This window comes from Oncorhynchus kisutch, linkage group LG13 (genome assembly GCF_002021735.2).
Source record: "Oncorhynchus kisutch isolate 150728-3 linkage group LG13, Okis_V2, whole genome shotgun sequence".
NCBI lineage: Eukaryota > Metazoa > Chordata > Actinopteri > Salmoniformes > Salmonidae > Oncorhynchus > Oncorhynchus kisutch.
The window spans coordinates 4,300,872-4,314,449 of record NC_034186.2 but is presented as its reverse complement, the minus strand read 5'-3'; the positions used below and the strand labels follow the sequence as shown (position 1 = coordinate 4,314,449).

Below are 13,578 nucleotides of genomic sequence, written 5' to 3'. Positions count from 1 at the left end.
TACTAACCTAGCTTCTAACCTAGCTTCTAACATAGCTACTAAACTAGCTTATAACATAGCTTCTAGCCTAGCTTCTAACGTATCTACGAACCTAGCTACTAACATATCTACTAACCTAGCTTCTAACATACCTACAAACCTAGCTCTTCTAACCTAGCTTCTAACCTAGCTACTAACCTAGCTCTTCTATCCTAGCTACTAACCTAGCTTCTAACTTCTAACCTAGCTACTAACCTAGCTTCTAACATAGCTTCGAAACCTAGCTACTAACTTATCTTCTAACCTACCTACTAACCAAATAACATTTATTTAAATAGCCCTTCTTACATCAGCTGATATCTCAAAGTGCTGTACAGAAACTCAGCCTAAAACTGAGAGAGAGAGAGAGAGAGAGAGAGAGAGAGAGAGAGAGAGAGAGAGAGAGAGAACCTTAAATTCACACAGGACACCGGATAAGACAGGAGAAATACTCCAGATACAACAGACTAACACTAGCTCCCCAACACATAAACTACTGCAGCATAAATACTGGAGGCTGAGACAGGAGGGGTCAGGAGACTCTGTTGCCCCATCCGATGATAACCCCGGACAGGGCCAAACAGGCAGGATATAACCCCACCCACTTTGCCAAAGCACAGCTCCCACACCACTAGAGGGATATCTTCAACCACCAACCTACCACCCTAAGACAAGGCCGAGTATAGCCCACAAAGATCTCCGCCACGGCACAACCCAAGGAGGCACCAACCCAGACAGGAAGACCACGTCAGTGACTCAACCCACTGAAGTGACGCACCCCTCCTAGGGACGGCATGGAAGAGCACCAGTAAGCCAGTGACTCAGCCCCTGTAATAGGGTTAGAGGCAGAGAATCCCAGTGGAGAGAGGGGAACCGGCCAGGCAGAGACAGCAAGGGTGGTTATTTGCACCAGTGCCTTTCCATTCACCTTTATACTCCTGGGCCAGACTACACTCAATCATATGACCCACTGAAGAGATGAGTCTTCAGTAAAGACTTAAAGGTTGAGACCGAGTTTGCGTCTCTCACATGGGTAGGCAGACCATTCCATATAAATGGAGCTCTATAGGAGAAAGCCCTGCCTCCAGCTGTTTTCTTAGAAATTCTAGGGACAATCAGGAGGCCTGCGTCTTGTGACCGTAGCGTACATGTAGGTATGTACGGCAGGACCAAATCGGAAAGATAGGTAGGAGCAAGTCCATGTAATGCTTTGTAGGTTAGCAGTAAAGCCCTTGCCTTAACAGGAAATCAATGTAGGGAGGCTAGCACTGGAGTAATATGATCAAATTTTGGGGTTCTTGTCAGGATTCTAGCAGCCGAATTTAGCACTAACTGAAGTTTATTTAGTGCTTTATCTGGGTAGCCGGAAAGTAGAGCATTGCAGTAGTCTAACCTAGAAGTGACAAAAGCATGGATTTATTTTTCTGCATAATTTTTGGACAGAAAATGTATGATTTTTATAATGTTACGTAGATGGAAAAAAGCTGTCCTTTAATATGTTTGTCAAAAGAGAGATTAGGGTCCAGAGTAACGCCGAGGTCCTTCACAGTTTTATTTGAGAGGACTGTACAACAATCGAGATTAATTGTCAGATTCAACAGAAAATCTCTGTGTCTTGGGACCTAGAACAAGCATCTCTGTTTTCTCCCACTTTAAAAGTAGAACATTTGCAGCCATCCACTTCCTTATGTCTGAAACACAGGCTTCCAGCGAGGGCAATTTTGGGGCTTCACCATGTTTCATTGAAATGTACAGCTGTGTGTCATCCGCATAGGAGTGAATGTTAACATTACGTTTCCGAATGACATCACCAAGATGTAAAATATATAGTGAAAACAATAGTGGTCCTAAAACGGAACCTTGAGGAACACCAACATGTACAGTTGATTTGTCAGAGGACAAACCATCCACAGAGTCAAACATATATTTCCGACAGATAAGATCTAAACCAGGCCAGAACTCGTCCGTGTAGACCAATTTGGGTTTCCAATCTCTCCAAAAGAATGTGGTGATCGATGGTATCAAAAGCAGCACTAAGGTCTAGGAGCACGAGGACAGATGCAGAGCCTCGGTCTGATGCCATTAAAAGGTCATTTACCACCTTCACAAGTGGAGTCTCAGTGCTATGATGGTGTCTAAAACCAGACTGAAGCATTTCGTATACATTGTTTGTCTTCAGGAAGGCAGTGAGTTGCTTGCGCAACAGCTTTTTCTAAAATTTTTGAGAGAAATGGGAGATTCGATATAGGCCGATAGATTTTTATATTTTCTGGGTCAAGGTTTGGCTTTTTCAAGAGAGGCTTTATTACTGCCACTTTTAGTGAGTTTGGTACACATCCGGTGGATAGAGAGACGTTTATTATGTTCAACATAGGAGGGTCAAGCACAGGAAGCAGCACTTTCAGTAGTTTAGTTGGAATAGGGTTCAGTATGCAGTTTGAAGCTTTAGAGGCCATGATTATTTTCATCATTGAGTCAAGTGATGTATTACTAAAACACTTGAGTGTCTCTCTTGATCCTAGGTCCTGGCAGAGTTGTGCAGACTCAGGACAACTGAGCTTTGAAGGAATACGCAGATTTAAAGAGGAGTCCGTAATTTGCTTTCTAATAATCATGATCTTTTCCTCAAAGAAGTTCATGAATTTATTACTGCTGAAGTGAAGGCCATCCTCTCTCGGGGAATGCTGCTTTTTAGTTAGCTTTGCGACGGTATCAAAAATACATTTTGGATTGTTCTTATTTTCCTCAGTTAAGTTGGAAAAGTAGGATGATCGAGCAGCAGTGAGGGCTCTTCGATACTGCACGGTACCGTCTTTCCAAGCTAGTCGGAAGACTAACCTAGCTAATAACCTATCTTCTAACTTAGCAACTAACCTAGCTACTAACCTAGTTTCTAACCTATCTACTAACCTAGCTTCTAACCTAGCTACTAACCTAGCTTCTAAGCTTGCTACTAACCTAGCTTTTAACCTAGCTTCTGACCTAACTTCTGACCTAGCTACTAACCTAGCTTCTGAACTAACTTCTAACCAGCTTCTAACCTAGCTTCTAACCTATCTACTAACCTACCTTCTAACCTAGCTACCGTCAGTGATTATTTGTCTCTATATATCACATAGCCTCAAGGTTTGAGAGGTGGGCCAGTACCCAGTGGGTTTCCAATTCAAATTCCAGGGCTGTTGGGGAAATGTTGTATATCCCATGTAGTCCCATATCCTATATCCCAAAGATTCACCATCTCTTTGTTTTCCTGCCCAGCAACCAGAGACAGAGGAGTACCCTCAGGCTCAATACCCTGCTCCTCTGCCTGAACCCACCTCATCCTCCTCTCAACCACAACCATCTGCCATCTCCAGTGTACAACATGTTATAGTGGCATCAACAGGTGAGGGTTAACACCAGTTAGTGATGATACCAGTATCCCAATATTTTTTGACATGGCAAAAAATGAAAACACAAAGCAGACCAAATACTTTGGTCCTTTGAAAACAAACAAACAAAAATGTTGTGTTCTATAGCTCGGGAAATAAATACATGTGATTCTGGATGACAACATAATATGTTTGTTTCCAACATTAGGGTCCTACAGAAGGAAAATCCGCTTCATGTTTTGTTTCCTTGACACGATGCTAACGACTATCACAATACTGACATCGTCCCGACCAGTTTAGTGTCATACCAGTATTGCATTCTATTTCTACTTCATTTATTTATTTAACAATTGTTTTTACTAAGCAAGTCACTACTTGTAATAGTTGGTTTGGGAATTGATTTCACCATTGGTTCAGTTCAATCATTGGTCAATCCATGATGTTTGGGAATTGATTTCACCATTGGTTCAGTTCAATCATTGGTCAATCCATGACGTTTGGAATTGATGTTTTGTGTCTGTTGCCATGTGTTAACACGAGTAGGACACAGCTCTCGTTTAAAACAAACACATCTGTCACTGTTTTATTTCAGTTTTGAAAACTTTAACTCAAAGCAGCGAGGAGGTGAAAACTGTCCATCTGACCGAGGTCTCAGGCAAAAACCTCCTGGCTGGTACAATCAACGGTGTCAAAGGGCTCCTGACAGAAATGAAACCATCAGAGCTAGTATCAACACGAGCAGTAAGCATCACTTTACCAAACCCTTTGATAAGTCTCTTCCTGTTTTTTAGGATGATATACCAGGCTGTTATACTTATAAATAGTTGGTCTTCTTTGTCTTCTACAGAATAAGATAGTAGTGGAAGAGATGACTGTTGATCTCACCAAAGTTCAGCTGGGTGGAAAGAAGCTCCTTTGTGAATTGAAATCCTCACCAACTGCAGTAGTTAGTTCTTCCTCAGATATATATCTTTTTTGTACAGATTTTGAACCGAACGCTTTTGTTTTGTTGTTCTTGAACTAATACAGAAACAAGATGCTGATGAAAGCCATTGCATTGGATTTCCTCTTTTCTCTTCCTCAGATATTTGTGTTTTTTTGTATTAATACTCCTTATAATTATAATTAATTATTAATCAGTTATTATTATTGTGTCCGTATTAGGAAACAAGTCCTGCTGTGTCTGTGGTTGTCCTAATATGGACACCGTATGTGAATGATTGAATGATATAGCTTTGTCTTCAACAGAGTAAGATGGTGTCGTTTTCCACAGAAGAGGTCAAACCTTCTGAACAGTCTTCTGTTGATCCGACCCAAAATGTCCTTGGGCTCGGTGGAAAAAAACTCCTCTGTGAAATCAAGTCTCCAGAAGCTTCAACAAATGCTGTAATTACTCTTCACTCTCTGATATCTTGTTACTGTTCTTGGGCTAATACAGTGGGGCAAAAAAGTATTTAGTCAGCCACCAATTGTGCAAGTTCTCCCACTTAAAAAATATGAGAGAGGCCTGTAATTTATCATTGGTACACTTCAACTAAGACAGAAAAAACGAGAAAAAAAAATCCAGAAAATCACATTGTAGGATTTTTTATGAATTTATTTGCAAATTATGTTATATTATGGTGGCTGACTAAATACTTTTTTGCCCCCCTTTAGGTCCATTAGACCAAGTTATTTTAACTGATGTGTGGTATTGTCTTGTCTTCAACAGAGTAAAATAGTGGTGAGACATACATTTTCGGCAGACGGAATCAGTCAGAACAAACCTTCTGAAGAAGTGATTACTGTTGATCTGACCAATAACGTGACACTTGGTGTCAAAAAGCCCCTCACTGATATGAAGTCTTCAGCTGACGCAGCACACGCCGTAAACACATCAAATTTCCTCTTCCGTTGTTTCAATTTATGTTCTTAGACTTGTACCGCCAAGCTGTCATAACGGAATGAATGTTAACTTTCTTTGTCTTAAACAGGGTAAGAAACTGGTAAAGGCTGAGGTAAAAACTGTTGATCTGGCGAAGGCTTCTGACAAGAATCTCCTGGCTGGCAAAAACCTGCTCGGTGACAAAAAGTTCCTCGACAACATGAAATCCATCACATCTCTGAAACAGACAGAAATATCCACAGTAGCTGTAGCACAAGCAGTAAGCATCACATCACTTCTCTTTAAAAAATATATATATTTTCTCTACTTGGGCTAATACTTACTTACTTAGTCCTCTTTGTCTGGTGTGTCACATAAGGCAACAAATCTTCTGCCACTGGAGTCGGTCTTTGGCCACAGTTTCTGCCCTGTCCCAAGAGAGACCCATCTCGTCCAGCGTCCATATTGGACGAATAGAACAGCTGTTATATTGGTGGTAAACTGGATGTTGTTTTGTTCGCCAACAGAACAGGATGGTAGTTCTGCCCACGGAAGAGGCCAACCTATCAGACATTGACTATCTGGTTCCCACCCATGACGAGCGGGGTCGGCCAATCGCTGAGTGGAAGAGACAGGTCATGGTGCGTCAGCTACAGGCCAGGCTATTGGACGAGGAGGACCAGAGGAGGAAGGTGAGGCACTCTGATTTCATGTTCCAATACGGTCACAGCCCTGATTGGATAACTCATGATGCTGTATGGCCACATCAATAGAGCTGGCATGTTATTCGTAGTCATTACACCAATCAGGACATAAAGAGATGGATTCTCAGACCCAGATTAAGTCTACTAATTTCTTGTGTTCCAAAAAACAAACTCATCCCTCATCGTGTGTATGTCAGTGATATGACGTGTTCTGTATATTTAAAAACCTCTGTACTGTGTCTCCTCAACCTTTGTAGGAGAATGGGAACAGCACTTCCAAAGCGGTGAACTGGAGGTACTCACAGGCCCACAACGCTATCCTGGGCCCGTTTGGAGAGCTGCTGACAGAGGACGACCTGATTTACCTGGAGAAGCAGATCCAGAGCGTGTCCAACCAGAAAAACTGTGAAGGCTATGAGACAGAGCTAGCTCGCCTGGCTGAGGAGCTCAGGACCATCCTGCCAGCTCCCATCGTCAACATCACAGCCAGCACTCAGTTCAGAAACCCCAACCAGGAGTCTCAGGTTTGAGTTTATTTGACAACAACAAAAAATTCAACAGTGTATAAACCACAGAGATCCTATTAAATTACATATGTAATTCTATTTTACAAACATGAACAATGTTTTTAGAATCACACAATGAAGTCAATTACTTATTTCCATTGTAATCCCTTAATTAAGGTCCCTCTGCCCGTGTGGTGCAACCGCATCTCAGGCATCGTAAAGAGCATGTCACTGCTGATGGCCAACCTGGCAGACGGGCCGTACTCTAAGATGCCCAACACAGAGCTATCCACTGTGTTCTCCCAGAGCCCAGACAGACCCACCTCTACCCGAGGGCGCAGGGAGAAGATAGAGTCCGAGATCCAACAGTTTGGGGTGTCCGTCCGGAATCTGAAGTCCAACTTTGAAGGTCATGAACAAGAAACAGAAGAAGAGGTCCACACGATGTCAGCCACACAGGAGGAAGGCCTGGGGTCAGAGGTCAGAGGAACACAGGAACAGCCCAAAGAGATGAACCCAGCCCCCGAAGCTGACAGGAACAGTGACTCAGGCATAGCCTGCGATGACGACATGACCGACGTTAGGGAAACCACCAGTCTACGGAAGGAACGTATCGTGGTGCTGTTCCTGGGCCACTGGAAGAAGTCCGCCTACACGGTGACCCTGAAGACCAGAGAGGCCGAGAGGAGAGCCAGTGTGGAGGAGGTTGGCGGTAAACCTGGGGGGACAGATGGCAGGGGACCACAGAAGGGATCTCAGATGCCTCTGGGACATTTCTTCAAACAGAGGAGTGTCATCAACAAGATGATTGGTGATTGGAGGAGCATGATCTCCAGCGTTCCGTCTCGCCAGATCCGCCGTCTCCACCGGCAGCAGGCACCATACTCCCCTGAACAGTTCCTCCCCAAGGTCATTCTGCACTTTATACACACACACACATACACTTTATACACACACACAGACACTTTATACACAGACACTTTCTACACACACACACACTGATTGTGATTCTGAATCTGATTCTAATTCCTCCACAAGGTGGACGGGGCGATGGTGGACTATGACAGTCTGACCCTTGACCTCTTTATGCTGGGGTACTTCCACATCCTGGAACTCGAACTCTCTGCGGACGAGAGGAAGATGAGACACCTGCTGTGCTTTGAGGTGTTTGACCACGTTGGTCGTTTCACCTGGGAGAGCATCCGGGAGTTCCACAAGGCCGTCATGATGGACATCGAGGCCGGGAACCGTGAGTGGAAGGACGGCTTCGAGGACATTAAGGTCAAGTTCTTTGGGAAGGTGTCAACGACTCGGTCTGTACTGCCAGAGGTAGAGAAACAACAGTTTCCACCAGAGGTCAGGCCTGTGCCCATAGTCATCCTCCAAACCCCGACACCAGATGAAGGGGCTCTGATTAAACAAGGAACAGACATTTCCAGTTTCAGCAATGATGAGATTTGCAAATACATAGACAGGAGTTTCACTTTCTGGAAAGACAAGGAGGCAGAGATTTTTGATTTTGAGTAGTAGTTGTTTTCACTTTACATTATTTTTTTAAATATGTTTTTTAAATAATTGGTAGTCTTCCGAAGTCAAGTTCTAGTTATGTAGTCTGCTAATATCAAGTTCTAGTTATGTAGTCTGTGCATTTTATTTTGAGTGTGAATACCTTTGTGTTCTTTGTGAATAGTTGTAACAGCTCTTATTATTTAAAGAGAAAAGTAAGCCTACAGTAAACTTTCCAACCTTAGAAACAGGTCGTCAGATGTATAGTACTATAACAATAAAGAAGCATAAAGTGTCACGTGATTTCCTCTGAGAAGAGCCAGTCTGTACACCTATTGATAACATGGGTTTTTCCTTCGTCACTCATCACGCTGACACGTATCAGTATCGGTACTATTAGCATGATGTCACTTTGTACCATGATGTTACATAGTGTAAAAGGAAAACTTTGAGATTCTGGCAATGATGTGTAACTCCACCAAAGTCAGACTAACTTCCCGGACACTATTTTTATGTCTCCGTGTTCAGTATGAAGAAATTAAGAGATGGTTCCGCAAGCCAATGCTAACTAGCGTTAGCGCAATGACTGGAGGTCTTGGTATCTGCTACCATAGTCTTCCAGTTATTGTGCTAACAGGAGTTAGCAACTGCGCTAACGCTAGGTTAGCAACTTTCTTCAAACTGCATGCAGAGACATAAAAATGGTATCCACAAGTTCATCTGACTCTGGGGAAGTAGATAAAAGGGCCTCATTGCCAAAAATCATTTTAAGCATTAAGTTTACTACAAGCTTCAGCTTGCCTAGTTAAATAAAAGGTCAAATTTATAAAATAATAATTATAAATTCACTCCTTAGATCTATGTGCGTGTGGAGTGGGATTTTTGGTGCAGAAAACACCTTTTGGTAACATGATATCCTGCCGGGAAACATTTGTTTTTGTTTTTTTGTCTTCTCATTTTGTGAAAGCAAGGAAGAGTCACCTACAGTGCCTTGTGAAAGTATTCGGCCCCTTGAACTTTGCGACCTTTTGCCACATTTCAGGCGTCAAACATAAAGATATAAAACTGTATTTTTTTGTGAAGAATCAACAGCAAGTGGGACACAAACATGAAGTGGAACGACATTTATTGGATTTTTTAACAAATCAAAAACTGAAAAATTGGGCGTGCAAAATGATTCAGCCCCTTTACTTTCTCTCCAGAAGTTCAGTGAGGATCTCTGAATGATCCAATGTTGACCTAAATGACTAATGATGATAAATACAATCCACCTGTGTGTAATCAAGTCTCCGTATAAATGCACCTGCACTGTGATAGTCTCAGAGGTCCGTTAAAAGCGCAGAGAGCATCATGAAGAACAAGGAACACACCAGGCAGGTCCGAGATACTGTTGTGAAGAAGTTTAAAGCCGGATTTGGATACAAAAAGATTTCCCAAGCGTTAAACATCCCAAGGAGCACTGTGCAAGCGATAATATTGAAATGGAAGAAGTATCAGACCACTGCAAATCTACCAAGACCTGGCCGTCCCTCTAAACTTTCAGCTCATACAAGGAGAAGACTGATCAGAGATGCAGCCAAGAGGCCCATGATCACTCTGGATGAACTGCAGAGATCTACAGCTGAGGTGGGAGACTCTGTCCATAGGACAACAATCAGTCGTATATTGCACAAATCTGGCCTTTATGGAAGAGTGGCAAGAAGAAAGCCATTTCTTAAAGATATCCATCAAAAGTGTAGTTTAAAGTTTGCCACAAGCCACCTGGGAGACACACCAAACATGTGGAAGAAGGTGCTCTGGTCAGATGAAACCAAAATTGATCTTTTTGGCAACAATGCAAAACGTTATGTTTGGCGTAAAAGCAACACAGCTCATCACCATGAACACACCATCCCCACTGTCAAACATGGTGGTGGCAGCATCATGGTTTGGGCCTGCTTTTCTTCAGCAGGGACAGGGAAGATGGTTAAAATTGATGGGAAGATGGATGGAGCCAAATACAGGACCATTCTGGAAGAAAACCTGATGGAGTCTGCAAAAGAACTGAGACTGGGACGGAGATTTGTCTTCCAACAAGACAATGATCCAAAACATAAAGCAAAATCTACAATGAAATGGTTAGAATGGCCAAGTCAAAGTCCAGACCTGAATCCAATTGAGAATCTGTGGAAAGAACTGAAAACTGCTGTTCACAAATGCTCTCCATCCAACCTCACTGACCTCGAGCTGTTTTGCAAGGAGGAATGGGAAAAAATTTCAGTCTCTCGATGTGCAAAACTGATAGAGACATACCTCAAGCGACTTACAGCTGTAATCGCAGCAAAAGGTGGCGCTACAAAGTATTAACTTAAGGGGGCTGAATAATTTTGCACGCCCAATTTTTCCGTTTTTGATTTGTTAAAAAGGTTTGAAATATCCAATAAATGTCGTTCCACTTCATGATTGTGTCCCACTTGTTGTTGATTCTTCACAAAAAAATAGAGTTTTATATCTTTATGTTTGAAGCCTGAAATGTGGCAAAAGGTCGCAAAGTTCAAGGGGGCCGAATACTTTCGCAAGGCACTGTACCCTTGCTAGTAGTTGCTAGCTGGCTTTAGCCTGGCTAAAAACATAGCTTTTCAGCTTTCCATGTGAAATAAATCCAATTTATAATAACAAAAAATATGTCCTGGGAAATATTGTTAAACTTGCCTGTGTAACCTAAAACATAATCCCAGTTTAATATACTGCCTGTGTATTCACATCCCAGCTAATAATAGAACAGCATATTTTTTCATGTAGAAAAAAAAGCACATGGTTAGCTAGCTGGCTACAGCAGGTTCTAGCATTTCACAATAGCCTGTAATCACTAGTTATTACTGCTAAACAACATTCCTTTTCGGTGGATTCTTGTTGTTTGGTTTCTCACTGAGATTATATTTGGTTATCATTGGGTTACTTTAAAATAGGTTACTTTGATGAATAGCCTATATAGCCTATAGGTCATATACAAGAACCAAGTGAAAACATTGGCCCCACGGCTGCGGAATGAATGATACGGCGTGTCTCAATTTTCACTAGTAAAAAGTACGAATGCCAGACCGTATTACAAGGTCCCTGTGTGAGGAAAACGCAGCGCTCTGAATCTTGTGTTTACATAGAGCTTGTAGTAAGACTCTCACATCTCTACCCCAAAAGGCAAGGGTATTACTATATCTCCTTTCCACTGCTGTTAGCTCTGACTCTCCTGCTGTCAGCTCTGACTCTACAGCTGTCAGCTCTGACTCTCCTGCTGTTAGATCTGACTGACTCTACAGCTGTTAGCTCTGACTCTACAGCTGTTAGCTCTGACTCTACAGCTGTTAGCTCTGACTGAGTCTCCTGCTGTTAGCTCTGACTCTACAGCTGTTAGCTCTGACTCTCCTGCAGTTAGATCTGACTGACTCTACAGCTGTTAGCTCTGACTCTACAGCTGTTAGCTCTGACTCTACAGCTGTCAGCTCTGACTCTCCTGCTGTTAGATCTGACTGACTCTACAGCTGTTAGCTCTGACTCTACAGCTGTTAGCTCTGACTCTACAGCTGTTAGCTCTGACTGAGTCTCCTGCTGTTAGCTCTGACTCTACAGCTGTTAGCTCTGACTCTACAGCTGTTAGCTCTGACTCTACAGCTGTTAGCTCTGACTCTACAGTTGTTAGCTCTGACTATACAGCTGTCAGCTCTGACTCTCCTGCTGTTAGCTCTGACTGACTCTACAGCTGTGAGCTCTGACTCTCCTGCTGTTAACTCTGACTGACTTGACAGCTGTTAGCTCTGACTCTACAGCTGTTAGCTCTGACTCTACAGCTGTCAGCTCTGACTCTCCTGCTGTTAGATCTGACTGACTCTACAGCTGTTAGCTCTGACTCTACAGCTGTTAGCTCTGACTCTACAGCTGTTAGCTCTGACTGAGTCTCCTGCTGTTAGCTCTGACTCTACAGCTGTTAGCTCTGACTCTACAGTTGTTAGCTCTGACTATACAGCTGTCAGCTCTGACTCTCCTGCTGTTAGCTCTGACTGACTCTACAGCTGTGAGCTCTGACTCTCCTGCTGTTAACTCTGACTGACTTGACAGCTGTTAGCTCTGACTCTACAGCTGTTAGCTCTGACTCTACAGCTGTCAGCTCTGACTCTCCTGCTGTTAGATCTGACTGACTCTACAGCTGTTAGCTCTGACTCTACAGCTGTTAGCTCTGACTCTACAGCTGTTAGCTCTGACTGAGTCTCCTGCTGTTAGCTCTGACTCTACAGCTGTTAGCTCTGACTCTACAGCTGTTAGCTCTGACTCTACAGTTGTTAGCTCTGACTATACAGCTGTCAGCTCTGACTCTCCTGCTGTTAGCTCTGACTGACTCTACAGCTGTGAGCTCTGACTCTCCTGCTGTTAGCTCTGACTCTACAGTTGTTAGCTCTGACTATACAGCTGTCAGCTCTGACTCTCCTGCTGTTAGCTCTGACTGACTCTACAGCTGTGAGCTCTGACTCTCCTGCTGTTAACTCTGACTGACTTGACAGCTGTTAGCTCTGACTGACTCTACAGCTGTTAGCTCTGACTCTACAGCTGTTAGCTCTGACTGACTCTACAGCTGTTAGCTCTGACTGACTCTACAGCTGTTAGCTCTGACTCTACTGCTGTTAGCTCTGAATTGACTGCTGTTAGCTCTGACTGACTCTACATTTGTTAGCTCTGACTCTACAGCTGCTAGCTTTGACTCCACACCTGCTAGCTTTAGGTCTACAGGTGTTAGCTACTCTAACCTGCTGTTAGCTTTGACTCTACAGCTGCTAGCTCTGACTCTACTGCTGCTAGCTCTGACTCTACTGCTGTTAGCTCTGAATCTCCTGCTGTTAGCTCTGACTCTACAGCTGTTAGCTCTGACTGACTCTACAGCTGCTAGGGAGTGGTGCACGATGTGCCCGTCTCCGGAGTCTGACCAAAAGACCGCTTCATTTCCCTCCCGTGGCGCTGGTTGTAAGGCAGAACACAGGATCCGCATCGCGAAAAACATATTCTTGGTCGTACTGGTGGTGAGTTGACGCTGATCTTATATTCAGTAGTTCTTCTCGGCTGTATGTGATGAAACCTAAGATGACCTGGGGTACTAGTGTAAGAAATAACACGTAAAAAAACAAAAAACTGCATAGTTTCCTAGCTCTGACTCTACTGCTGTTAGCTCTGACTCTACTGCTGTTAGCTCTGAATCTCCTGCTGTTAGCTCTGACTCTACAGCTGCTAGCTCTGACTCTACAGCTGTTAGCTCTGACTGACTCTACAGCTGCTAGCTCTGACTCTACTGCTGTTAGCTCTGACTCTACAGCTGTTAGCTCTGAATCTGCTGCTGTTAGCTTTGACTCTACAGCTGCTAGCTCTGACTCTACTGCTGCTAGCTCCGACTACTGTTCCCACGTTAACAGATCATTGTGTGGTCTGCATTACAATTCAAGAGGTTACAAATGTGTCTTGGTCAAACAACAATGTTTGAGTTTGATGAAATCTTTTCATGTCAGCTCTCCTAGGATTAAAAAAAATCACTTTGTGAAATAACACAGCTTCCACTTTACACAATATCAAGTTTTCACAAATCTTTCACT

The 13,578-nt window shown here is 43.2% G+C and overlaps 1 protein-coding gene across 1 annotated transcript in view; it reads left to right on the top strand.

Annotated features, from left to right (window-relative positions):
- Positions 1-8,249, top strand: part of espnla (espin like a) — a 54,757-nt gene extending 46,508 nt beyond the window's left edge. The window contains exons 7-12 of the mRNA XM_031838021.1: positions 5,101-5,256; positions 5,363-5,533; positions 5,781-5,945; positions 6,215-6,481; positions 6,641-7,372; positions 7,502-8,249. Of these exons, the coding sequence (XP_031693881.1) occupies positions 5,101-5,256; positions 5,363-5,533; positions 5,781-5,945; positions 6,215-6,481; positions 6,641-7,372; positions 7,502-7,990 (1,980 nt within the window). The 3' untranslated portion in view covers positions 7,991-8,249. The remainder of the gene's footprint in view (positions 1-5,100; positions 5,257-5,362; positions 5,534-5,780; positions 5,946-6,214; positions 6,482-6,640; positions 7,373-7,501) is intronic.
- The last annotated feature ends 5,329 nt before the right edge of the window (positions 8,250-13,578 follow it).